The sequence below is a fragment of the Egretta garzetta genome, unplaced genomic scaffold (genome assembly GCF_000687185.1).
Source record: "Egretta garzetta isolate BGI_Z169 unplaced genomic scaffold, ASM68718v1 scaffold113, whole genome shotgun sequence".
Lineage (NCBI taxonomy): Eukaryota > Metazoa > Chordata > Aves > Pelecaniformes > Ardeidae > Egretta > Egretta garzetta.
This window is the reverse complement of record NW_009259115.1, coordinates 241584-267029: the sequence shown is the minus strand read 5'-3', so window position 1 is coordinate 267029 and position 25446 is coordinate 241584. Positions and strand designations below refer to the sequence as shown.

At 41.9% G+C, this 25446-nt stretch overlaps 1 protein-coding gene across 1 annotated transcript in view; it reads left to right on the top strand.

Annotated features, from left to right (window-relative positions):
- Positions 1–12809: 12809 nt before the first annotated feature.
- TRPM8 (transient receptor potential cation channel subfamily M member 8) overlaps positions 12810–25446 on the top strand; it is a 43444-nt gene continuing 30807 nt past the window's right edge. The window contains exons 1-7 of the mRNA XM_009635474.1: positions 12810–12926; positions 14480–14553; positions 17370–17526; positions 22311–22488; positions 22834–23006; positions 24188–24362; positions 25393–25443. Coding sequence (XP_009633769.1) covers positions 12810–12926; positions 14480–14553; positions 17370–17526; positions 22311–22488; positions 22834–23006; positions 24188–24362; positions 25393–25443 — 925 coding nt within the window. The remainder of the gene's footprint in view (positions 12927–14479; positions 14554–17369; positions 17527–22310; positions 22489–22833; positions 23007–24187; positions 24363–25392; positions 25444–25446) is intronic.

Here is a 25446-nt window from a genome sequence, read left to right as displayed (position 1 = left end):
TGCCTACTGCTGATGCACAGTATTATTTGCATAGTGGTGCAAAATTTGAAGAGATGTACAAGGTTTGCATGTTACATCCAGTTTCCAGAGAATGGAGACTGAAATATTCACACGCATATGTTCATTTTGACTGAATATGATTAGATTAATTTGACAGTATATTTTAGTAATATGTCTCTGTAAAAACTGATATGCGTCTTCACTGGAGTGGTTTCCTTTTATTATATTAAAATTTGTGAAAGCTTTTTCTTCAGTGTTACCACTTGTCTTTGTGCAAATAGGTTTGATTTATGTATATGCTCTCAGTGCATGCAAAATAGGCATATGAATGTTATGCATTAAAAAAACCTCAAAATAGAAAACTATATTGTTTAGCACGCCTCAGTTATGAACTTTACAACAGTGATACCAGTTATTACTAAACGTGATTTTCTGAATCTTGCAACAATGTTACAATGAGGCTTAAAAAATGAGTGAAGTTGATATTTTTCTTAAACATTCTGGGTATATTCAAATATACTTTATTACTGAAGTATGTGTGCTTCCTTTTAAAAAAGGTAGTTTTGATTAAGTTTAGTTTTGATGCAAATGTGAAGAGACTTTATTACAATTTTTTTTTTTTGTTTTGAAATCTTTCATTGCTGAGTCCATATCTTAAAGAACTGCTGTGTAAATACAGTAGTCTTACCTGAGATAGTAATCAACTGAATTATTCTGGATTAATGCACACTTTTATTTTGATTCTGGCTAAATTTGAAGAAACACATGTGGCTGTAGCAAAGCTAAGCTTGTGAGCCTACTGCACTGAAACTGGAGGGAGTTGAGTCTTCGATAGACTAGTGTGCTTGAGGCTAGGGGGTAATTTGGGGGTTTTTTTGCTGATCTTAAGTATCTTAAGCCTTTTCTTTCCTCTTCTCTCTCATTTTTTGAAGCTTGATGAACACTTTCTCAGAACAGTTCCATCAAATTAAGTGCATAAAAGCCTGAGGTGCACAATTGCTAGTCACTCTGAACATTCATAAGCTGAAAATTACATAATTATTTTTGGTGGATTTTTTTATTTTTAAGGCTTTTACAGAAAGAATCTGACAGTGTTCTGTTCATACCTATTAATATTTCACACCAAAATGCACTTCTAAAGCTTTCTGGGCTAACATGCATATCAAAATGATTTCACCCATTGTTCTCCAAATGCAGTGCACTCTCACACTTAAAGTAAATACAAGTGTCTGTGTTGAGGAATTTAAATTGTTAAAATGGATTTTAAATGTTTGTGAAACAGCAGGGTAGGTAATAAGAGAAGGTAGGACCACAGCTTTCTGCTCTGTCATAACCCAGCTTTCAAGGTCCTGTAACACTAGGTCTCTCTATCTTTGCAAGGTCACACGTTTGTCTAAGAGGCTGTCTTCTTTAAGTGAGACTAACTGGAAACTCAGGCTAATACAAGGTGCTTCTAATAGATTTGGACACTCTTAATAATCCCTTTTTGAACAGTTGAAATATCTGGAAGTGCCAAAATATTGCCGTTTTGTACTAGGTTATGTTCTCTTTAGTGTGCCATTTAGTGTGTCATTGTAGACTTGACAGAATATTCTGTAACATACCTTGCAAAGGCGAATAGCTAAAAAACCCCAAAATTGCTTTCAGTAATTAAAATTAAATCCTTGTGACTTGAGCAGCATGCCAGAAATACGCCACTCTAGAAGTTTTCCCATTCAAAATGAGCAAGAATCACTGAAGCTGGGTATCTTTTATGAAACTTCATTTATCTCCAGCAGTGCACCTGCCTTCCTGAATATTAGGAAGAAATAAGTAACCAGAAAATGTTGCCTGTTCACAGAACCGTGTCTCTTGAGCAGTTGTCTCCACAGTCAAGTGCTCCTTAGGCTTTTCCAAGATCCTTAAAGACCCAAACCCCAAAGAAGCTCTGCCATGTGTGGTTTTGTTGCCAAAGTTGTACTGTAATGGGACTTAGCACACCTGTGCTTCAGGTAGGACTCTGGTAGAGTTTGAATAGTTTCATTGACCTTTCTTGGAATGAAGAATACCTTCTGCAGATTCTCATTTTACTGAGCTTTAATATAATCCAGAAGTTAAGCCAACAAATTGCCTGTGTTATCTGAAGAGGAAAGAGACTTCTTATATTGGCCGGTAGGTGTATGCCAGTGGTCCACATACACACAGAAATAGGAGTCAGATCTTTCTCTCTTTGCTAAAACTGAGAGGGAACGTTCTATCCTTGTCCTTTTGCCTGATTTTAAGAGTTTCCTCTGCTTTCTTTCAAAGCTTTTGTGAGGTGCCTGTTGCTAAGAGTATTGACCTGCCATCCATGTAACAGCTTCAGATGTTGTCCTTAGCCAGAGCTGGGAGATGGTAAAAGACACAAACAGGGAACTTCTCACCTTTGCTGAGAACAGCTGGGCATTTAAGGAGCTGGGTGAGGCAGAGAGACAAAGGGTGTGGAGTTGAAATGGCAAATAATTATCTTTGGTTCTCCCTAGGTTTGTTGTGCTCATGCTAATTATGTTCAAGGTGCTGTTGAGGATGAGAAGTGCCAAAGAATTATCCTCTAGTGCACATTTAATAATTTTCATTGCTTTCTCCCTTTTCTAACGCTGTTGAGAAATGCAGTATCTGAGCTGGAAACATGATGAAACAGCGTTGTTCTCCCCAGTGGTTATGCATCCAAAATCACAACATAGGGTAAGGAGCCGCATGAGCTGTTACCCCTGCTCAAGGTGAATTTCTAGTTTGGATAAAAAGGGAAAAAGTGGGTCATTATAGCAAGCAATAAAACGAGGTACAGAAGGCAAGTCATACACAGTAAATGAACTTCTGTTTGCAACTTTGTCAGTGTCCATATCCTGCTCAGAAACAAGAACAGTGTGAACAGACTGTAGCCAAAGCAAAATAAATCCAGAGAGATTTCTGTGCTTCAAATGTTCTTTGTGCATCTCCATGTAACACTTTGTTTTACCTTCTGTAATTAGTAAGTATCCTGGCTATTCTATGATAGTATTTGGCATTTTGTTCTCTCTGGTGATCCATGGGGAGAATTTAGAGCTGGGAAGGATGGTGGTTACAGAATAAGTATTTTGCCTTTTTGCCCATTTGATCCATCATGCTTCAATAGTGCTAGAAAACCCATCTGTATTTTTGCCCCTCTTCAGCTCTCATAGGTCCTGGGATAGAAAGTGATTTATTGCCAGCCACTGAAATGAGCCCCATAGTACCTGACTTTCTGCGCAGGGGAGGCTGCAGGGTTCAGAAATTGCTATCGGTCTTCAGACACTATTTGCCTTAAATCCACTCTCTCGCTTTAGACTTTCTTTTTTTTAAAAAAAAAAGGATCATAAGGTTTGTCAGTGTGCAGAAGCATCTGCCTTCCTTACAGTCTCTTCTCTCTTCCTAGCACAATAGAAAATGTTTTTGTATCTATGTGAAATTCCATTTCTTAGTAACACAATTGCTTGCTGTATTTTGATTCCTGCATAGATAGTGACACTGGTGGTCTGAATGCTGATCCTGAGGCTGAGGGCTCTTACTTCATTGATCATAGAAACATAGTTCTTTGGCCAGGATCTGTAGTAATACCTTTTCTGTTACTCACAAATACTTGCCTCTATTTAGTTCAAAACTGGGGTTATATGCTTTCTGCGAATTAGGAAAGAGAGTGCAGTTTGTCAAATTCTCACTAAAATATCTCTGGTGGAGACAGACCTGATTTTGCTGGAATACAGTAAATATTAGTGTATTTGCTATCACTTGGTATAATTACCATAGGTTTGGAATATTTGCATGTGTATTCTCAGACCAAGAATGTAGGAATGCTGGGAAGTATGAATTGTTGCCATTGGAAGAGCTCTTTTCTATGGAAAATATTGATCATCTTTGCACAGGTAGATTGAAAACTTCCTGACACATTCAGAGAGCATCTCTGACTTATGCTTGGGGTGTCTACTCTCTCACTTGAGGTACTTGAGGGATTTGTTACGCCTGAGAATGATAAATTGGCCCCAAAAATCTATCTGCTATCCAGGTTTGCTATGTGTAATAGGACCAGGCAGAAGGGTTTGTTCCCCAACACTGCAGCTACTTTTTAAAAGGGCTCCCTGTTTATGTACTCATTAGTTTCTCTTCTTTAGAGTTATGAGCCAGGCTGGTTTCGCAGGGCAGTGACTAAGGGACATGCTGCAGGTATAAACCACAATAAGGATTAATGTTCAGTACTTCAGTAGGGTTGATGCATGACCATATTTCTGTCTGCCCCTGAAAACTGTTCAGTTCTGTTCTTGTGAAATATGATGATAGAAGATGTACAGAAGCAATTTAGCACCCTCTCAGGATTAGCTGCAAGTCTTAGATGCTTCTCTATGTTTCTTAGGAGTAGTGGATCACTTAGATGAGTTGTTTCTTTGGGCTGAACACATGTGATAGAGGCAGGGAGGATGGTGTTCCCTCTTGACTTAAATGAAAGGTCTCTGGCATGTGCTGTTCTAGGAAAAGTTTCTCTCATGGATGGTGAACCTGCATCCTACATTGTTGGATCTAGGTTGAGTGAGGAGATGAAATAAAAATTTTTGTGCCAGTTTGGCGGTCCACAGCAAATAAAATGCAAACTGCAATAGCCTCCAATGGTCTAAACTCTTAACTACTTTTTACTATCAGCTTAAGGTAGGCTTTATGTGATAATAGCTCTGATTTGACAAGGAAAGTGAAGAGAAGTGTATGAAATTAAAGGCATTAGGGCTTTAGATAAGACTTCATTTTGTGTGGTTATTTTGTGATTCTATTTATCAGTGATCTGGAAGAGGGGATCAAGTGCATCCTCAGTAAGTTTGCAGATGACACCAAATTGGGTGGGAGTGCCAATCTGCTCAAAGGGAGGAGGGCTCTGCAGAGGGACCTGGACAGGCTGGATCAATGGGCTGAGGCCAACTGTATGAGGTTCAACAAGGCCAAGTGCTGGGTCCTGCACTTGGGACACAACAACCCCATGCAATGCTTGGGGAAGAGTGGCTGTAAAGCTGCCTGAAGTGATCATGCTCCTGTACTCTGTGCTGGTGAGGCCACACCTTGAATGCTGTGTTCAGTTTTGGGCCCCTCATTTAAGAAGGACATTAAGGTGCTGGAGCGTGTCCAGAGAAGGGCAACAAAGCTGGTGAGGGGTCTGGAGCACAAGTCTGATGAGGAGCGGCTGAGAGAATTGGGATTGTTCAGCCTGGAGAAGAGGAGGCTGAGGGGAGACCTTATCACCCTCTACAACTCTCTGAAAGGAGACTGTAGCGAGGTGGGTGTTGGTCTCTTCTCCCAAGTAACAAGCAAAAGGTTGAGAGGAAATGGCCTCAGGTTGCATCAGGGGAGGTTTTGATTGGATGTTAGGAAACATTTTGTTACTGAAAGAGTGGCCAAACATTAGAACAGGCTGCCCAGAGAGGTGGTAAAGTCACCATCCCTGGAGGTGTTCAAAAAATGTGTACATGTGGCACTTCAGGACATGGTTTAGCAGGCATGGTGGTGTTGGTTTGATGGTTGGACTTGATGATCTAGAGCTCTTTTCCAGCCTTAATGATTCTATGATTTAATGTCGAAGCTTCTTTAGTCTACTTGCTACTTATTTTGTAGTTGAGCCAATTGTATAACCAAGCCAAGTAGGAAAGAAAATGGAGCAATGAAGTGCATGGCAGCTACCTGTTTGTGTCATTAATGGCAAGTGTGCAGTATGCATTGTAGGGCAGACACAGGGCCATTAACCCTCTAACTGACAACTCCTGCAAATGCAGATGTGTATATGCAAAGGTAATGTGAGATTTAAGGTAAATAAAGCCATCTCCATCATGGAAGGAAAGATAGTGCTGAGGCCAGGCTGCAGGCAGCAAAAATCCAGCACCATTCCCTCTTCTGGCAGTGCCTCTTGGCAGAATGACTTGGCCGAGTTGGTTAGCCTCTTCGCGCTTCAGGTCCTTGCAGAGTAGCAGCACCTGCCTCACTGTGGCTGGAGGGAAAAGTGCATCTGACACTTCTTACTCCTGCTCTTGCAAAAGCTAGAGAAGTACTTCTGAGCTTTTTTTTTTTTGGTGGTTATTCAGTTACATGTCCTAGCCCACTGACTGCATGCTGGTAACAGATTCCTATGTGCATCATTCCCTCCATTTGGTTTGCAAGGGGAGAAAAGCCTGGTGCTGGGTGAGCGGAGGGAGCCCAGTGCATGGCAGCAGGTTCTTTAGTCTGGATGGTCTGGGCTCACACTTCAGAATGCACTTGCACAGTTTAGAGACACCCCTGATTACCAGGAAACAGCACTGTGAGCTTTTGATCATCAACACAACCCCCAGACACCTCAGTTTGTTTTTAATGGTTGTGTTTTCAACAGCAGATCTTAAATTACAGCACATACTTCTTTTGTCTTGGGCCTTTTGAACATGATGGCCTTTTTCCTTTGCCTCTGCTGCTCTGGAATTGCTTATGGATTAGAAATTCTGGTATTAGAAACTTCTGCCCTCTAGAGGTGGATGCATTTTCTCCTTGCGTGCCTATCCACTGCGGTATAAAGTAAAATAGGATTGTGGGGGAGTGCTTGAGCTGGTGGGGTGCTGACATCTGTTGAAAGTGGGTGATGAGAAGGTTCTCCAACAGCATACCCGATAGCTCTGCTTTCTGCCTGGAGAAGGGACTGGGAACAATCTGGCTCCCCAGGGAGTCACTGTGAATGTCACAGCAATAGAAATAACTCTTACCAGAGTGAATCACTTTAAGTTAAAGGCGGAAGGAGACCAGATTACTTTACACCAGTGAGCGTCAGACAAAAAATTAAGGAATTGAGAGCAAGTTTTTTATTGGGGGAAAATACCAGTTACAAAATCCTCTGCTGTGGTCACCAGTGTTTCAACTACCTGGTAGTAAATTAGATTAATAGGTGTTGATTTTAGAACTGTTTCATTATGTTTTGATACATTAAAATCTAATTACTTCTTCCCACAAACATTTTCTTATACTTCTGGCTTTTGAATAGTGCTGTTGATTGCATACATTTAGGTGCAGCGTCATTAGCAGTTTCTGCAGTACATTGGCTGCAGGTGGGACAGAAGCTCTGCTGTTCTCTTGCAAGTAACCTGCAACTGTTATTTCCTGTGCCCTGCTGCAGTCATGCCTGCCTCCATTATTAATTGGTGAATAATCCTGCCGTCACTTGCTCCTGTGCATTCTGTCTTCCTCCGTGCCCTCCCTTAAAAGGAAAGCATGACACAGTTTAAAAAAGGTGGGGCTTTGCAAGCTGAAGTATATCAAAACCTTCCTCTTTGAGTAATGATTTCAGTAGGATTGCTGGGGCATATTCTGGAGACTTTGGTAAGTGCTCCACACTGGTACGTGATTAGGCAGTGTTTTTTCTTTACTTAAAAGTATATGCTTTTAATCTGCTGAGATTGAGGTAGCTGTGCATCTGAAGTTTGGCGACATCTTTTTGGGAGATTTCACATGAAGCCGGTTGCTAGAATTGTGATAATGCAAATAGTGGTAAGATTTATCTGAAACCTTTCTGTGAATGGAAGCTGGTCGTGCTTTTCCAGTTGCAGACAAGTTTTTAAAAGCCTATTTATTAAAGTCTCTTTAGAACTAGTTATTTTTTGTCACTTTTTTTTATTAGTCACTTTGAGGCTGAGGATTTCCTTGGAATATGCTCCTTTGAGTGCTGTGGAAGTCATAGTAATAGTCTTATATTTAGAGGATTATTCTGATTATACTATCTAATGGTTATTACTCTCAAAATGTGTTAGTTTAAAAAGGTTATGCTTTAATCCTCTAGTCTGTGTTTTAAAAAATGTCTTCCTATACATTTAATGGGTTGGAAATGTGATAGAAAATGAACTGCATTTGCCTGTTATGTGTCGCATCTTTTAGAGTATGTGTGATTGTTGTGTTATTTCTAACACTCATGGAGTTAATAAGCTTCGCTCAGAAACATCAACTAAATGCTGTGGTATCGATGCAGCTCTTCAAAACTTAATTTACAAATAAGTCCAAAGTTTTCAGGATTCCTTTGCACTCTTGCTAGCTTTTTTCAGTTTGTAGCATGGTCATTCTTATCAATTATTTACAAATGCAGTGAGACAAACTTGAAATCTTTTAGTGTTTTGAATGAATAATTCAATGCTCTTGTTTCCTTTTAATCTTCTCTCCGTACGGTTATGTCCATAGTCACTCTTCTGGTGTTAACTTATCAAACAAATCAACAAGTAAAGTAAAAGTCTGTGAATAAGCATGTTGCATAGATCCAGACTGAAATGTATTTCTCCCCACAGAGATTTTATCTTGAATTACAGCTTAAAAAGTAACTTTACACCAAACTTCAATCATATGAAATTATAAGAATTTCATACTGGGTTATTAGGAAATACGTCTCCCGAGGCTGTTAACTTATCAAACAAATCAACAAGTAAAGTAAAAGTCTGTGAATAAGCATGTTGCATAGATCCAGACTGAAATGTATTTCTCCCCACAGAGATTTTATCTTGAATTACAGCTTAAAAAGTAACTTTACACCAAACTTCAATCATATGAAATTATAAGAATTTCATACTGGGTTATTAGGAAATACGTCTCCCGAGGCACAGTTGCCTGGGGTGAGGGGGGGGGGGGGGGGGGGGGGGGGGAGGTTGCTTTGTTTTAAAGAACATAGTGTTTTTCGGGACAATACTCTCTCAGCCATCATTGTCTTGGTTGTTACCAAAGTTACCGCTTCACAAGAGCAGGATGATGGCTTTGTGGCTGTAGCCTCTAAATTCCTCTGGCAGTAGTGTCTTTGTAGAAGAGGAACTGCTAGAGCTTTGATAGTTGCTTCTCTTCTTCTGGCTCATGCCTGGAAACCATCCTTGTGCTAGGTAAAATGTGCAAACCTTGTGTGCTGCCTGGGGAGGGAAGGAGGAGTCCTAAGATGTTTGGGGTGCTGAGTGAAACCTGTCATAACCCCAACACCAAGGTCAGTTGTCTTCCTGTAGCTTGCCCTGTTTGGAAATGCAGTGTGAGAGCTACCAGTCTTTTGTTAGTGGGCTTCTTGTTTATCAGGCTCTTCTTGACGTGCTCTGAAGTTAGGGTCATGCAGGGAAGGGGGCAGTTACCTGCAGGACCCTGGACTTGTTTAGTGTTCAGAGGGTTTGTGAAAAGCCAGGCAGGACTATAGGTGGACAACGGATGGTCCCATGCATAGGGAAGGTCAAACTAGACTGTATTTGACCAGACTGTAAAGCCAGAACTGCTGTGTTTGGTGTTGCATCTATCAGAGGATAAGTGATGGTAGCCAAGTCCATAAGTGATTCACAGGTGATTCCTTGGACCTTCATGTGTGCCCAGCATGAGGCTCCACTGGCCCTGAAATGGTCTTGGGAAAGTAATGAGTAGAAATGGGAGCTTAACTGCTCTTGGCAAGCTTCTAGTACTTCGTATTCCTTTAATGGAGCCCTTCCCATTGGGCCAGGGGAGACAAGCGGTCAGTAGTGCAGGTGCACACATGTGACGCTCTTGGGATTCACAAGCACACACATATTCACAGATCCCTTGAGCACTGGAACAGCCCCTCTGCCCAGCACCCCTGCCTGGATAGTTAAGAAGTAATTTATTAAGAAAATAGGAGAGACTGCAGTGATCAGGTGCAGGGCTCAGCCAGACAAGCCCACCTACCAGCCTGTTTCACTTGCAAGGGCCCCTTTTACACCACTTTCTGCCTGTGCCTCCTTTGTTCCTCCCCATCTGACTTCCCCTCACCAGCTGGCCCACGTCCAACATCCTTGAACCCCAGGTTTGCATCCTTATCAGGTGCAAAGTCCCAGTTCCCACACAGTTCCTTGATAGAACTATCAACTAATATGACAGACAAGGTGTGGGATTTTTCTTGCCTTTGTCTCCATTACATTTGCCTGCCAGGTTTGAGCCTCTGTGTATTTTGTGTATGGCTTCCCCTTTTTCCTTAGGTTTGACAAACCTGCCGTATCAGATAACCTCTCTGGAATAAACATTCCCGTGTGCCACGTAGTCAACTGCAGTAATCGCTGAGGCTAAGTTATGGTCCCACCACTCCCTCCCCTGCTGTCAGTCAGGTTTTCATGTCTGCTTGTTCTTGTTTATGGCTTCCTCCTTTTCTTGTCCTTTTTTTGCGTGGAAAAAGCCCTTGAGCAGATACCCTTATAGGAACAGATGCTCTCTCCTTCCACAGACCCTTGCAGTTCTTGGGCAAATAAAACCATGCTTCTCTTCTGGAGATTTGAAGTGGGGCATGACCAGACCGGTGGCCTCTTTGGAGGTCAGTTTGCTCAGTGTTTTCTTGTTATGAGCTGTTTTAGTAAGCTTGCTACAAAGTCTTTTCCTGAATCTGGTGTAAAGCTTGCCAGATATCTACCCTTGCTCTGAAGATGGAAACTGCTGTAGTTATTAACTCAAAGGAGATTATGAACTTCAAAGCAGGAGTGTGTGCTATTTTCTTCTGCAGCTTTTGCTTGAGAAACAGAGTAACACCTTTCTGCAGTGCTGAAAGAGGGAATAAACGGGTCTGAGGCAGATCCACTGTCTGAAACCTTGAACAAGCATGCATAGCCTGATGTTTATCTGCAGCTGAAAAGAGTTCCAATGTGGAAGACTTAGGCCAGCACAACTGTAACTCTCAATATTACATATTTTGAGAAGTCACTTTTGGATCAGTAAAGTTGAAATTTGAGGGACAGATTCTGATAGGAGATGAAGAGATGTGAAGATATTATACACCACTGGGTTTTGAAGGAAAGGGGGTTTTTGTTGTTACTTCTCTGGACTGAGAATCCTGAATCCCCATGGCAGGGGTCTGTGGAAGGTGGTATGGTGCTTAGAAGCTCAGGTGCCTGTGCAGTCCACATGAAATATAACCAAACTGCTAGTCTGTGTACCAGGTTTTCAGGTTTGTGTCTGAATCACGGTATTGCATGATTCTCAGGTGGCATGTAAGATAACTCAGTGTTGTCTTGGGAGGCCTGAGATGAGATTTTTTTAACCGTTTGATTTTTTTTTTTTTTTTTTTTTTTTTTTCCAGAGGGTATATAGCTTTCCTTTCTTCTTTTTTCTGGAGGGATCCATGCATTTGGAATAGGGTCTTCTCTCTGGAACAGCACCAGCCCTCTTTGAAACACTGTGCTCTTGGCCATTCTTGAAGAGATGGGCATTGCTGTTCCTTCAAGGTTTGGTGAACACTGGCTTTCCATAGGTGCTGGTTCTAAGTGGTCAAATTAAAACCTGTGCCTGAGTTGAGTATGGGTACCTTTTTAGGCATCCTACTTTCATACAACACTAAATCAGTGCAGAACAAATGAGACAACTTCAAAAGCTGGGGTCAACTGCACTATGCAATAGGAGGAAATGGACTCTCCAGCCTTTTGCCTTTTCTTGTGTTTAAATTGTTCCCATTACATGCGGAAGGTGGGAAGGAGGAGGAAGATGGCTTTTTCTGTGCTCTTCCATCACCTAACGGTGATAGAGAGTGATTGACATCCCAGGCATGATGAAGAATTTGGGGGAAGTAACTGGACTTCTACCAGGCACAGTAAACAACACACTCAATCGTGCTCCCCCTCAACATGAAATGTTTTTCTAAGTATTTTTAAAATAACTGTGAAGTATAAATATACATGGTTTTGGGGAAACTTGCCTTTTCTTTCCTGCTTTGGGGGTTGCTCGCATCATGCTCCATCGCTCTGTTTATGACTACAGCTTCACGATGCCAATACTATTTCTCAAATGCATCAAGTAAATTGTTTTTCTCACTTGCTTATTTTTAGTCCTCAGAAATTTTGTATTCTTACAGAGGAATGCTTCGTCAGGGCTCAGAAACGTATGTTGCTGTACCTGGGAGGGATGCTTTTTGCCATACAGTGGCAGTATCACCTGAGAGGCAAGCTCTGTGCACACAGTGAGAGCAAAAGGCAGGAGAGAAATTAGAGTTGAAAGGAGAAGTGCAATTTGAGCTTCCCATGTTAGTTGGCTGCCAGCCAGCCTTCCTTCAGGAAAAGATGTTTTCCAATATTATTTTCCAAAGTAACATAAAGGGAACTGAAGTATTTGCTGTTAGCACAAATAAAACTTTGTTCTCTGCTTTGGTGCAAAGGAAGTGATGCTCTTTAAAGTCAGTGAGGTCAATTCAGGTATCTGCTCTAGAGGGCAACTGAAGTGCATTTGCTTCCAAAGGTGACTTGTTAACTTTTGGATCCAATAAACTTTAAATCCATTTACTCTTCAGATTGCACATGTTGACTGTACATGTTACAGGAGTGGACAGGGACCTGAGGGATTGGTGTTCGAGTGCTGCATCTACTCTGAACTTCTAGCATGCTGCCAGACCAACTTCTTTTTACACTCCAGTTGGTTTTCTCAGTGATTTAAATGTTTTTTCTTAATATCCCACTTAATTTGTAAATACACTGGATTAGGAACTGCTCATTGTATATTAACGCTGAATAGCTCAATTCCTCAGCATGCCCATCAGAGATGGGAAGGGAAAAAGTTAAGATATGGCAATTAATTGAATGGGATGGCATGCAAGGTATGTTCCTTTCTCAAAGCATGTTGACTTGGAGGTCTTTTGGGAGTGGGGAAAGAGAGGAAAGTCTCCGTTGTATGACATAAGAGAAATTATTTTCTGTGAATGTTAGTTACTCATTTTAGGAATCGATAACCTTCCTAAATTTTTACACTGGATTCATATAACCTCATCCTTGTTTTCCAAGGGCACTAAGCATCCTTGCTGGTTTCTGTCTCGTGAAAGAAATGACCATTGCTCCATCTGCCCCTCTGCCATGCTCTTTCAGGTTTCTATGGGCACCATGCGACACCGAAGAAATGGCAACTTTGAGAGTTCCAGACTCCTCTATTCCAGCATGTCTCGCAGCATAGATGTGTCCTGCAGTGATGCCGTGAGTGTCTGGTACATCCTTGATAAGCTTGGGTGTTTTCTTGTGCATGGGCCCCAGGGGTTATGAATTAGGTCGTGTCAGGAGAGGGATGATTGATTTTTCAGTTTTCCCTTTATGGAGGTTTTCCTAGCCAGTGACCCTTCAAGCAGCAGCGATGCTTTGTTGACATGGTAAAAGTCTAAGGATGCATTGCATTCCTTTTGATCCCTGTAACTTTTTATTGTGCATTCTAAGTCACTTCTGGTTTAAAATCCTTTTTCATGTTTCAGTTAGAGACAAATCCTCTGTCTCTATAAAGAACAACCCCAACCTCTTCAGGCAACTTGATGGCAAAAGCAGACAACATATAATTATGTTAAACAGCCCTTGAAAAGCCTCAATCATTTGCTGTTCACAGCGATTGTCTGGCAGATTTCTTGCTTCTGATGGGCTTGAGAGAGGCCTAATGACTAGCTCTTAGGTCTTTAGCAAGAGGTTCCCCCTCCCTTTTATTTTTTTCAGTCTTGCATCATTGTGGCTAATTGCATACTGGCTAATTATCTTCTCTTCCATTTTCTTTGTTTTGGATATTATAGTCCTTTTCAAAGAATGCTTTCCCACTTGGAATAAATTCCTCTGACTGATGTTTAACTACAAGTGTTCTGTCAAAATGGTAACCTTGACTATAGCCATAGGTCTTCCCTTTTCATCCCAAGCTAAATCTTGGGTTACAAATCCAAGCTGTGCTTAAGTACAAAACCCCCAAATCTTTATCAGCAAGTGAGAAAGTTATTTTTGCTTTCCTAGCTGGCAGAGGGAAAACAGGAGTGAATTTGCATCTCCCAGGTTTGAAAGCTTCCCCTGCACTTGTGGAGTTTCAAGGTTAATATGAGAGTTAATGGTTAAACAAAGTGGAGAGACTTTGCATTGCACTGAGCTCACATAAAGCATGACTTCAGTTGTTCAGGTCTCCTGCTGGGGTCTTTTTGTGTTGAATTAAAATAGCCCCTACCCAAGAGGATGTTAATGTCTCTTTTTTTTTTTTTTTTTTTTTTTTTCTTCCTTGGGAAGTAGGTGTTTGCCACAGCCTTTTAAGCAGTATCTAGTCCAGAGTTAACCACTGTTTGAAAAATATTGTTAGTGCTGCAAGTTATTTGGAAACATGGCAATACATGCAAATAGAAATGTTCTGTAGTCTACAGCTAACCATATTGTGCCACCGAATTCAAGAAAGATGTTTTCTATGTGGATCTTTTGGATTAAAAACTGAAATTAAAGTAATGTCTCTAGCAACTCTTAAGATATCAAATCTGTCTTGCTGTTCAAGATTTTTTTAGAGGGGGAAGCCATATTTCTTCCCTATTTAGTATATATTGTGCTTGGTAGATATAGGAGTATTGATACCACGTGGTTTTTGGGATGCCTATCTGTGATTTTAAGTAGTCTTTTGTCCTGTCGACTCCCACCATCCACTTTGAGAAAGGAGACTTGTGAATTTGCACCAGTTTTACTTTGTGTTTAAACTGACTATGCTGTTCCTGCAGTTATTGGAAGTAATTTTTTTCTTTTTCAAGGATTTGGTCAACTTCATTCAAGAAAACTTTAAGAAGCGAGAATGTGTCTTTTTTACAAAAGACACCAAGTCAATGTAAGCAGACATTTTTCTCTTGTTTTACAGGCATGGGGGGCTGGGGCCTGAGGATATTTCTGCCTGCTAAGCCATGTGGCAGGGGTTGGGCAGGGAGCAAACATTTTGGTTTTTTTGTTAAGAGTCTGAGTCTAGCAGTGCAACCTCACCTCAGTCTCACTTGTGCAACTCCTTTCGTTGTCACTGCTTGTTTGGCTTGTTTGCATACGCTTGGGGTATTTTGCAGTCATGGTCAAAAAAGCTGGAAGTCTGATGGTGGGACAGACACCCTGGAGTGCTTCACCTGGCTCTAGACCAGTGCTCTCCAAACTGTTTTGATTGTATACCCCATCAGTAAAAAAACTTTAAGCAATATATGTTTGTTTCTAAACTATGAATAACTACTAATATACTAATATTATGTACATTATAAAACATATGCAAAAATAGCAATTAAAAAAGGATGAGATAAATATGAAATAAACCCTATTTTTAATTTTTTTAAAGTTTACTTAATGCACCCCCCCACTTTGGAGAGATCACTGCTCTAGACTGTCAGGAGTTTGTGTAAAATCTGGAAATAGATCAGTTTGAGTTGCTCCACAACTAACTTGATGAGAAACTAGGGGCCTGACCTTCATGCTAACTGTCGGTGTGCCTTCCAGCAGCTCTGTTGAAGGGCTTTAATATCAAATTCCCTATCTGAAGCATAATGGTGGTAATATATAGGTGCTTTTAGGGATGCAGTACGAGCACTGGTATCAGTGTATAAAAATGTATATATGTATCAGAGCTTTGCATAACTTAAATTTTCCTTTTAAACCCAAATCACAAATTCCATGCACAGGCCTTGACAACAGAGAGATACATCTGCTCAGTTTTGCTCAGGCCGATGTTCTCTTAAGATGGGATATTATACTTGTGCTGTATTCAGGCACAGGTACTTATGCAGTGTAAGTTTAAGGACCATAACGTTGCTTTTGGGCTTTTTTTTGGTTTTTGTAATCTTAGGAGAATGGTGATCAAACTAATGCAGCTGCACAAGTCCTAATATAAAGTTCCAAGGGCTCTCAGTAACTCCATTCTCCTCTGAAGCTGGGAGGAAAAATGCCTTGGGGGGGTGGGGTGTAAATTAGTCTCATTTCAGAAAGTCTTACTTAGGGTCCTCTTCTGCCATCTAAAATGGGATGTCTGGCAAAGGCCCAACAAAGGATGGAGAGCTGGTTCTTATCAGCCTCTCTTCCTACAAGCCCACTGGGAAAGGATTGCAAGCCATACTTTATAACTTGGCTGGGTTTTTTTGTCGATCTATTTTTAAAGTAAGCTGGTTTTATTTGCAAACTGCAGCAAAGTAGAAGAAACCATGTAAGTTTTTTCTCCTTCAGAGAGGCATGCTGTGACTTACCTTTACAGCAATCTTCACAGGAGAGCATTACTCAATCTCATGTTTGCAGTCGGCAAGCTAACTATAAGGGTCACTGTAAGCACACAAATTAACATTTTCATCTTAATCCTTTTGGGCTGATGCATTTTTTTCCCCTCTGTGTATTGCCAGATTACACAGTGCTGTTAATAGCATTGTTCCTCTTGCTTTGTCTCCCTGTCTACTTCTTTCGTGCTGTTAGCAAAATTAACATTGTGCAAGTGTTCACCTGATGTTGCTTGTTAACTTAAACTGTAGGGGCCACACTTGCTCCCTCCTGTTGCCAATGCTTTCTGTACTTGGCTGACTACAGCTATTGGTCAGCCCTGTTTTTTCGTAAGCTAGGACTCTTTCTCCATGCCCTCTGAGGAAGCAGGGGTGTAGGCTATGCAGAGGATTTCATAGACTGTGCTGCTGCTTTTCCTAGGAAAAGAGTTCCCCTAGCTTTCCCAACTAGTCCTGCACAACCAAAGGGCAGATTCTTCCTCCCCTTGATGCAATCGCAGTGTTGGTGAGGAGGGCATTGGTAGTGACTGCACACCGTGCCATGCAGTGGACAGGGGTGGATGGTGGTGGTGGGGGGAGTGTGCTAGGAACACAGCAAACTGCCTGCAAAATCTGCTCAAAAACCAGATGTCCCTCTTGATATGAATAAGTCTTATGCGTGCTTAGACACCTGTCAGGACTTGGCTTTGTATGGAAAGCGATTACACTTAGTAATCATTTTAGTGACCTCTTCCTAATCTGTTTGAGAGCACAAAAAGGGAAAGAAATCATTTGTACATGTTAGGTTAGCAGCAGATGAGGTCACTTCTGGTGGTGTCTGATGCCGAGTTCTGGTTCATTTTTTCATTTCTGTGCACAGTTGCAGAGTTTCAAATTAAGCTGCTGGTGATCTAACTTGGTATGTGATAATGAAAGAGGTCACATAGGTAAGGCCCCTCCAGAAGCATCAGCTCATCCCTCGGCCCAGACTGGTTCCTGAGATGTACTCCACTCCATTGCCCAGTGCTGGACAGAAGCAGATTATGGGAGGAGGAAGCATGACTAGGTGCTGGTTTTAGCTGAAAGTTGGTTCCTCTTTGCTGTTAATTTGTCACATAGCAAATCCAAATAGAGTCCCATGCACAACTGGTTCCGTAGCTCCACCTGTTGCTTGGGTTGTTGAGTTTGTACAGCCCTGCTCCCAGACTTTGCACCTGATGTGACTGCTACGGTAGGCACCCTGTGTTCTACTGGCTCCAGGTTCGCCCCAGAATAACAATTCTTGGAAATGTCCTGATGGAGCAGAAGTTTCGAAGGTGTTTTCAGCTGTGAAAAATTTCTGTCTCTTGTTAATAAATGTATCAGAGCTTAATTTTCTCTGCTCAGGGTGGTAACTGTGGGCTTTTGTGCCTATTCACTCTTCTTTCAGGGGCAATTTATGTAAATGTGGATACCCTGAAAATCAACACATAGAGGGCACTCAGGTTAATACCAATGAAAAATGGAATTACAAGAAGCACACTAAGGAGCTTCCTACTGATGCCTTTGGGGACATTCAGTTTGAAAACATGGGAAAAAGAGGAAAGGTAAGTGACTGTATTAAGGGTATGCGTCAGGCCCCTGTTGGGTGAGCCATATTCAGAGTCCTGAATCCAATGCCAGTGGAAGCCCCTGCAAAGCAGAGAAGGTGAAGCTAAAGTTGATTTTATTCTAATGGGAATGGAAGGAGTTAGGCTACAAAGGAGACAAGCTGATTTCTCAAGCCCCAATGATAGGTAACAAAGAATAACTTCTTCTGTATTATTTGCTTCATAGGCCAATGATGGGAGATGAAAAGAAGTTATCTGTTTCCAGGCATGGCAGAAAAATGGGTGAATTAGGGTGATGCTCCGTTGCTGTTTTTCTTTTTTCATGTAGCTAGTTCTATTGTAATTGCCCTGTAGTACAGTTCTGAAGGTCTTGGTCTGGGAGGAAATAATTTTAAATTAGATCTGTGATGTCTCTCACTGGGACTCTGTACCCTGACTATATCAGTGTGCAGTTACAGTGGCCATTTTGTAGCCCCCATCTACACTGAAATGTGATGTTGATGATCAACTCATACTCTTTTACCCATCTTTAGTGGTGAAGCCAACACGGTAAGCTTAAGTGCCTGAATGATCAAGTTCCTGATGAAGATACTTTTTTCCTGACTGTCTGATTTTAATGCCAAGGCAAGGCTGTTTTTTGGAACATTGCACCTTTCTAGCATGGATTAACTTATGCTTTAGAAAGAAAATGGTGTGAGGGTGTGCACCAGTGCAACTCTTGGGACAGGAGCATGTGTAACATGCTTTGCCTTTGAAGGTGCAGCAGGATCCATGAGGTGATATCCATACAGATAGGAAATCCTTATGGTTGTAAGACCTTTCTTTAGAGGATCTGTAGTCTTCGGTGCAGAAGCTGCACATACCTGCTTGCTACTCCATAAAATCATCGCTCATGCTTCATAATGCCTTTAACATTGCACAGTGTGTCATCCAATGCCTGCCTACAGAGCTTGCTGACCAGTATTCCCTTCCTCCCTAGCTATTCTGTGTGCAGATCATTGCAGCCTGCAGATGTACTCTGCTTTTTTCCATACAGTTGTATCTTATGGCTTGGACTGGCCACTTGGAAGGATGTTGTAGGATGTTGGAATGGAGCTTGTGTGCACTGTTGTAGAGTAATTTTGTTTGGAAGGGCTCTCCAGACTTCCCTAGCCAAAACTCTTGCTCAAAACATATCCACCTAGACCAGCATGCTCAGGCCCATAATCAATTGAATATTGAGTGTTTCCCAGGGTGAAGATCCTACAATGATGGTAAATTCAGTGGAGATGTAAGATGTCAGTGGAACTTTAGAGGTTTTATTCTGGTTCCCTCCTCCCTGCCCCCCTCTGTGTTTTTCCCTGGTGTGGGAACAGTGGAAGGGTGGAAAGAAGAAAATAGCTGGTGTTGCTGTTTCTGACGAATTATACTGATACTGTGTGGGGAGTCACATGTGGCTGAGCTCATCTGCCTCTTCTAAATGACTGGTATTTACCGCCAGTGCAGCTTGCTCAAGACAATCAAAATAAATGAGGAAAATCAGAGCATGCTATGTAAATTAATTGGGTTTGTTTTATGCAAAGTAGCAGAAACAAGAGGCATTTGGGTGGGAAGTAAGACTGAAGGTTTTGAATCATGCTTAGACAGATCCAAGTACTTCACATATTTGTTGTTATGCATAGTTTAGCTTCATACTGCTGTGTTGTCAGCTGCTGTGTACCTTTACTGAAAGAAGAAATTATTTGCTCTATTGCAAAATTTCTGAGTTTTCAAAGCTTAAATGTTCTTTCCTTGTGTTGTGTCCCCCTTCCCACCCTGGAAATTGGTTTCTGTGCCCATAGTTGTTTCACGAGGACGCTCGAGGCCACTGTGCATGGTCTAGAGCATACCTTGTTCAAATGCTGTATGTAAGACTGCTAATCCATCCCATCAGCATATTGGCAGGAGTTATGCCTCTATTCCACATTCTCATTCCTTGTATTGCAAGACACCTGCTGGTCTTCAAGAGAAAACATTTTGCAGTGTTTATCTTGTGCACAGTGGGGGGAATTTTAAACCCAAGGTAACCTAAAATTTGCAGACTATTATCAGTGAGGGATGGGAAGTTTTATACCCCGCACTGTACTTTTTAGGACGGAGGAGTCCTAAAAAGTCCTGAGCAGAAATATTATTAGACGTGAACAGACCAATAAAATATCTACATTTAATAAGTCCTGCTTGCACTCTTTTATTTTGGCAGTGTTGCTCAGATCCTGTAACGTCCAAGGACATTGCAGTTGCTGTCTTTTATGTTCTGGTAGCCCTCAATCTGAAAAAATGCTTCTCTCGAACACCTTTGAGTTCAGCTGCTGAAACACTTGGCATCGCCTGTGTTTGAGGCTCGGATCGGTGATGGTTGGAGTGCACCAGCCGGCTGTACCAGGAGGTGGCACCGTTGTACCTCGGAGAAAGAAAGTGGCTGAACCGAGGGGTTCACCTGCTTGAGTAGAGCCTGCAAAGGACTCTGGAGGTGGCAAGCGCCAGATGTATAGTTGCTGGCACATTGAATGAAACTTAGGTGTAACTGAAGTGTGTTTGCAATTATACACTGTTATGATGTACGAGAGAATGAGATAAGCTGTTCCGGCAAGTCAGCTTCAGTGTCTTTTATTTGGTACTTGCTTTATGTAGATGAAGATGACTTGTATAGATGAAAACAAGTCATTCAACTGGAAACCTTAACTGTTGATGGAACAAATGTAGTAATGGAAATACAAGGTAGTCTGTGTTATCGGTAGGGTTTAGGAGAAATGCTTTCTAACTACAGAGCTAACAAGATTTGCTTACTGGCTCTGTGGAGCGGTTAAACTTTCTGGCAGGCTCCCATCTTCTATGGGGGGCGCTCCTGGAAAACACCCAAGGCTGCATGTGGCTGATGCTTCTGAGAGCAGAAGCTGTGGGAGTCCCTTAGCAATCCCGTGTGCCTGCTGGAGCCTGCTAGGCTTCCTCTGTGAGGTGCTGTTCTGAGCCAGATGCAATAACTACTCCTGGGAACCCATCCTGGAAGGGGTTAATATTTTCTTTAGTTCAAGTTAAATGCCTTTCAGGATAGGCCATTTTTTCCTCAAACTAATCCCTTATTTTTTTCTCTCCTGTGAATACTGGGCAATCTATACAAAATCTGCTATTATTCAGGTCCAAGTTACTCCTTTTTCATCCCCCAGTATGGGTTGTATAGCCATGACTGTCTTCCAAAAGTCCAGCACACTAAACTACTAACAGTGATGAAATTGCAAAGGGCCTCTTAAATAGCATAGCAAAAAAGCCAGAGAGCCTTCTACATAAATGGAGAGACGGTAGGTACATCTGAAGTCAGTTTATCTATCTAGCGTGCTTTATGGCATCCTCGTACAGTGTTAAAGCTTTACTACAAGTTTGATAAAGTTGTGGTGTGTTAACTTAAAATGCTGTTATGAGTACATGCTATAAGGACACCATGCTCATGGAGCCTGGAATTTGTAGCTAGTCAAATTAAGGCTTTAATAGTGTAATCCACATAAGACTAATTATTACAGTCCAAATAAGTCCAAATAAGACTGTAATTATTACAGCTCATTTGTAACAATGCTACCACTAATCCATAATCCAAGCTATAAATAGCTTTGTTACAGTTAAATTCGTTATACCGTAAACTTCCCTGATGTTGTGTTCATCCTTCCAATGTTCCTCTGAATCCCAAGGTCGGTGCTCTTACCTTCCTCTAGTGCAAGGAGGGTTTGGAGGCTTTATACTGACCCCTGAGGTCTTTGAAGGGATGATTCCAGGACTGATCGTGGGGATCCCATCCTCCTACGTCCTGGTGTCCTTGGAGCGCTTTCTATAGATTTCTCTCACGATGGTCTGCTTACACTCTTCCTTTTCAGTGGTTCTGAATTATATGGTCCTTTTGGTTGTATTTGTTATTTCTAAAAATAGACTTACCTGATTCACAATGTTGCACTGGAATAGTGACCATTGTTGGTCATTGTGGTTTGTTTTTACAGACTGGGACCTCTGTCATGTGGTGTCTGCATTCTTCCCTGCCACCTTTTGTTCTGGTCATAAATTGTTCTGTCCCCACAGAACAGCTATTTGTTACTGTTATAACCTAAAGCAAATCAGATTTAGACAATAGTTATTACAAGGCTAGGGACCTGCTAGCACAACTATATTCAGCTCAGGCCAGAGATCCTGAGAATCTGCACTCTCAGCTCAGTACAAAGCCTGTGGACTTTTACTGGTAATGGCGAAGATCATGTTTCTGGGGCTACGCAATTTAGCTTCTGCCAAATTAAAGATGTATGTGGCAGAACGTGGTAGTGCAACCTGAGCACTGCACTACCCCATGTCCTCACTGAACAGGGTGTTGGAGGTACAGGTTGCAGTTTTGGGCTGAACCTGGAAATGGTGGATCTGGGAGATCTTGGGGCCAGCAGCAGTTATGTTCTTCACTATGCTGCTGGCCTGACATGAGCACTTCTGTTCTGCTCAAAGTAAGACTGTGTCTTACCTCCAGACCTGAGCAGTGATCTGTATAGAGAGGAGATCACTTTGCAAGTCTTACTTATGGGTGTCTGGTTATAGGGGGACAATAAAGATGCTTTAGAAAGCATCAAAAGAAAGAAACAAAGACTGAAGCTCTGGTTCATCATCACTTTACCTTTTGTCAGCTGGCTGTTGGAATAAGAGTGTACATGAGAGGAGAAAATACAATTCCTGGTCTGTTCCCAGCAATCACTATTTAGCTCTTGCTTATTTGTTTCTCTTCTTTTCTCCCACCCAAGTACATCCGTTTGTCATGCGACACAGACTCTGAAACACTCTATGATCTCATGACCCAGCACTGGCACCTGAAAACCCCTAACCTTGTCATCTCTGTCACTGGGGGTGCAAAGAACTTTGCACTCAAGCCCCGGATGCGCAAGATATTCAGCAGGCTGATCTACATTGCCCAGTCCAAAGGTAAGTACCTGCGTATGTGTCTGTATTATTTTATTGCTACATAATACTGTTGGAGAGGTAGCAGCTCAAAGGGTCAGCAGGGAAGCAGAGCATTCAGTTTGTTTCTGCTTGGCTGGTGCACTTAGGGCAAATGTGGCCTAACAGTTTGGAAGTAACAGTTTTGAGATCTAGTCATCAGTGTGACCATGATAACATAAGGTAAGTTGTGTAGCATATAGTTTGTGTCTAATTGAAGAATAAACGCCTCTTCTGAGGTGAGGTCTTGAGAGGGGAATAGGTTGTTGTATCTTAAAGGAGGATGGGTATTCAACTACCTTTTCCCAGGTTATTGCATGTTGTCCCCAGGGGCCTGGATTTTCACAGGAGGCACGCATTACGGGCTAATGAAGTATATCGGCGAAGTGGTCAGAGACAACACCATCAGTCGGAGCTCAGAGGAGAACGTGGTGGCTATTGGCATAGCAGCCTGGGGCATGATTTCCAACCGAGAAAGTCTGATTCGCAGCGGTGATACTGATGTAAGAAATGTGTACGCATTGGTGGGGAAACAAAGAGGAGGCTCCGCTGTCCATTATACAGATTATGTCCCTGATTGACAGCTGCTCTCAGCAATAACAGTATCCGTGCTAGGCTGAGGCTATCAGCCATGTGATGACTGACTCAAGCAGTCAGTCAGGGTCTGCTTGTACGTTCTGGTAAAGCAGAGCTCAGCAGAATGCTTTCCAGTGCAATGTTAACATAGAAGCACATCTGCCTACTTAGCCTGATCTAGCGTGTCCTAAACAATTCAACCTGGGACCAGCTTTTCCTCAATGTACGTAGCAGGGAGACGAAACATTAGGTGCTCTTCCCAGAACAGGAGGAAATTAAAGTCTACTCATGTTCTAGATGGTGGCACATGTCAGGCTTGGTGGGGGGACCAGCATGTGTTTTCAGCTGTGGGCTTAGTGAGTTGGTGTGGAAGTTCAGTTGTTCTAATTTTATGTCTGGCAGAGTATTAGGGAATCGCCTCTTCCATGGTTATTCTAGATGCTGCAAAAAGCCCTACACAGTAGCCTGTAGTGGGGATTCCCATGAGCTAAAACACATCGTACCTGCTGCTGCTGTTACAGATCTTGTTCATTGATACTATTGTCCTATCTGTCAGATACCCTTGTCTTTTGGCCACTAGATATTATAGAACATGTCTAAAAACCATTCTGCTAGTTAAAGAAAAGCAGTTGAGTTTACTGAGGGCTCGAAGGAAGTTTGGGGGTTGAACTAGATCTCAAGAGGTCCTTTCCAACCTAAAATAATCTGTGAGGTTTTGAAAGTTTGCCACAGATTTAATGTTTCTGGTGGCTGAAGGAAGCATGCCTTGCTTAACAGGGTCTCTGAAAGAACTAAACTGTTGCAAAGAAATTCTACTGCTCCATTGACTGAGGTGAAGTTCCAAGAGGATCCTTGCAAATCCAGCTGCTTCTGTAAAGAAAAACTTTCTCTGCAAATATTTATGCTATGCTCTTGAATGGGGTTTCTCTCACTGTCTTCTGCTGCTGTTGGGACTGCCATTGAGCAATATCTTTAGTCAGGAAATCCAGACTCCTAACAAGTGAGGAACAGTTGGTGGCTAGGGGTTCAGCTGTCACTGGCTTGTCCTTGAAGGCTTGTGCATGCTCTGTCCTTGGATCTCTGTTAAATGCTGTGCTTGTGCTTCTAGGGGTACTACTTGGCCCACTACATAATGGATGATCTCAAGAGAGACCCCCTCTATTGCCTGGATAATAATCACACCCATCTTTTACTGGTTGATAATGGCACCCATGGACACCCCACGATAGAGGCAAAAGTACGAACTCAGTTAGAGAAGTACATCTCAGAGCGGGTTATCCCAGGTAGGTGTGGGCGTCAGGTTGCAGACCTCCTTTTCCTTAGTCCTTGCATGCTTTCGGGCTGGTGCATAGTGATCTTCTGGGAAGAAAAATGTAGTGGTAGCATCCCCTGGATGCTGAGCTGGAAGGGATGTGTTAACTGTGGTGCATCTTGAGCACTTTCAGGAACAACCTGGCTTCTTCAGAGCAATATCCTCCCCTCACCTTCCTTTCCGTTTGTGACAATAGTCCTTTGTGGGACACATCAAGGGATCTGTTTCAGCCATACAGCCCTTCCATCCCTTTCTGCTGGGCTATCTATTGGAAGCTGACCCATCTACATATTTCCCACCTGGCACTGAATTCTAGGTAGCTGAAGCACAACTACACATGAGCTGAAAAATAGGCTTTTTCCAAAATATTAATTTATGAAGGTGACTGATCCATCTGAAACCTGCTCCTAAATAATTTCTCTTTCAGCTCCTTCTTTGCTAAAAAGGAAAAAAAAAATTAATAGCCTTGTTAGGAAATTCTTAGTTAAAGAGTTTGGGTTTTTTTTTACTGTGTACCTGAGCTGAAGCCTACTCATGACAAAGCACTATGAAACTTGGTATGTCTCTTAAACACTGGCTCCTAGATTTATGGAATCCTTGGCTTTCCTTTGCAATTGCACACGTGAAGTCAGGTTCTGAAGCTTCAACTTGTGATAAGAACCTTGCACCTAGACTCAAAATGGTCAAAGCAGTAGGTAAATAGAATAAAATTGCATGTTTGGGGAACTTTAGAGCTAGTAAAAATTATGATTGTGAGGAGGAAAAAAGCATCTGGTGGAGAAGGGTGCCTGAAGCCAGCTATGCAGAATGTTAGGCAAAACTGAGTTTAATTAAAAACAGGAAAAGCTGTTAATAGACTTGGCAAAATCAACAGAAAACTAGTATCAGAGTGTCTGCATGAACTGCTTGGAAATTCTTTCATTGTACTCAGGAAAAATAAGTTGTTCGAACTGCATTAATGGGTTGAATCTTTTTCCCTTTTGTTTTGGCATGTTTCGCAGAATCTAATTATGGTGGGAAGATTCCAATTGTTTGTTTTGCCCAAGGTGGAGGGA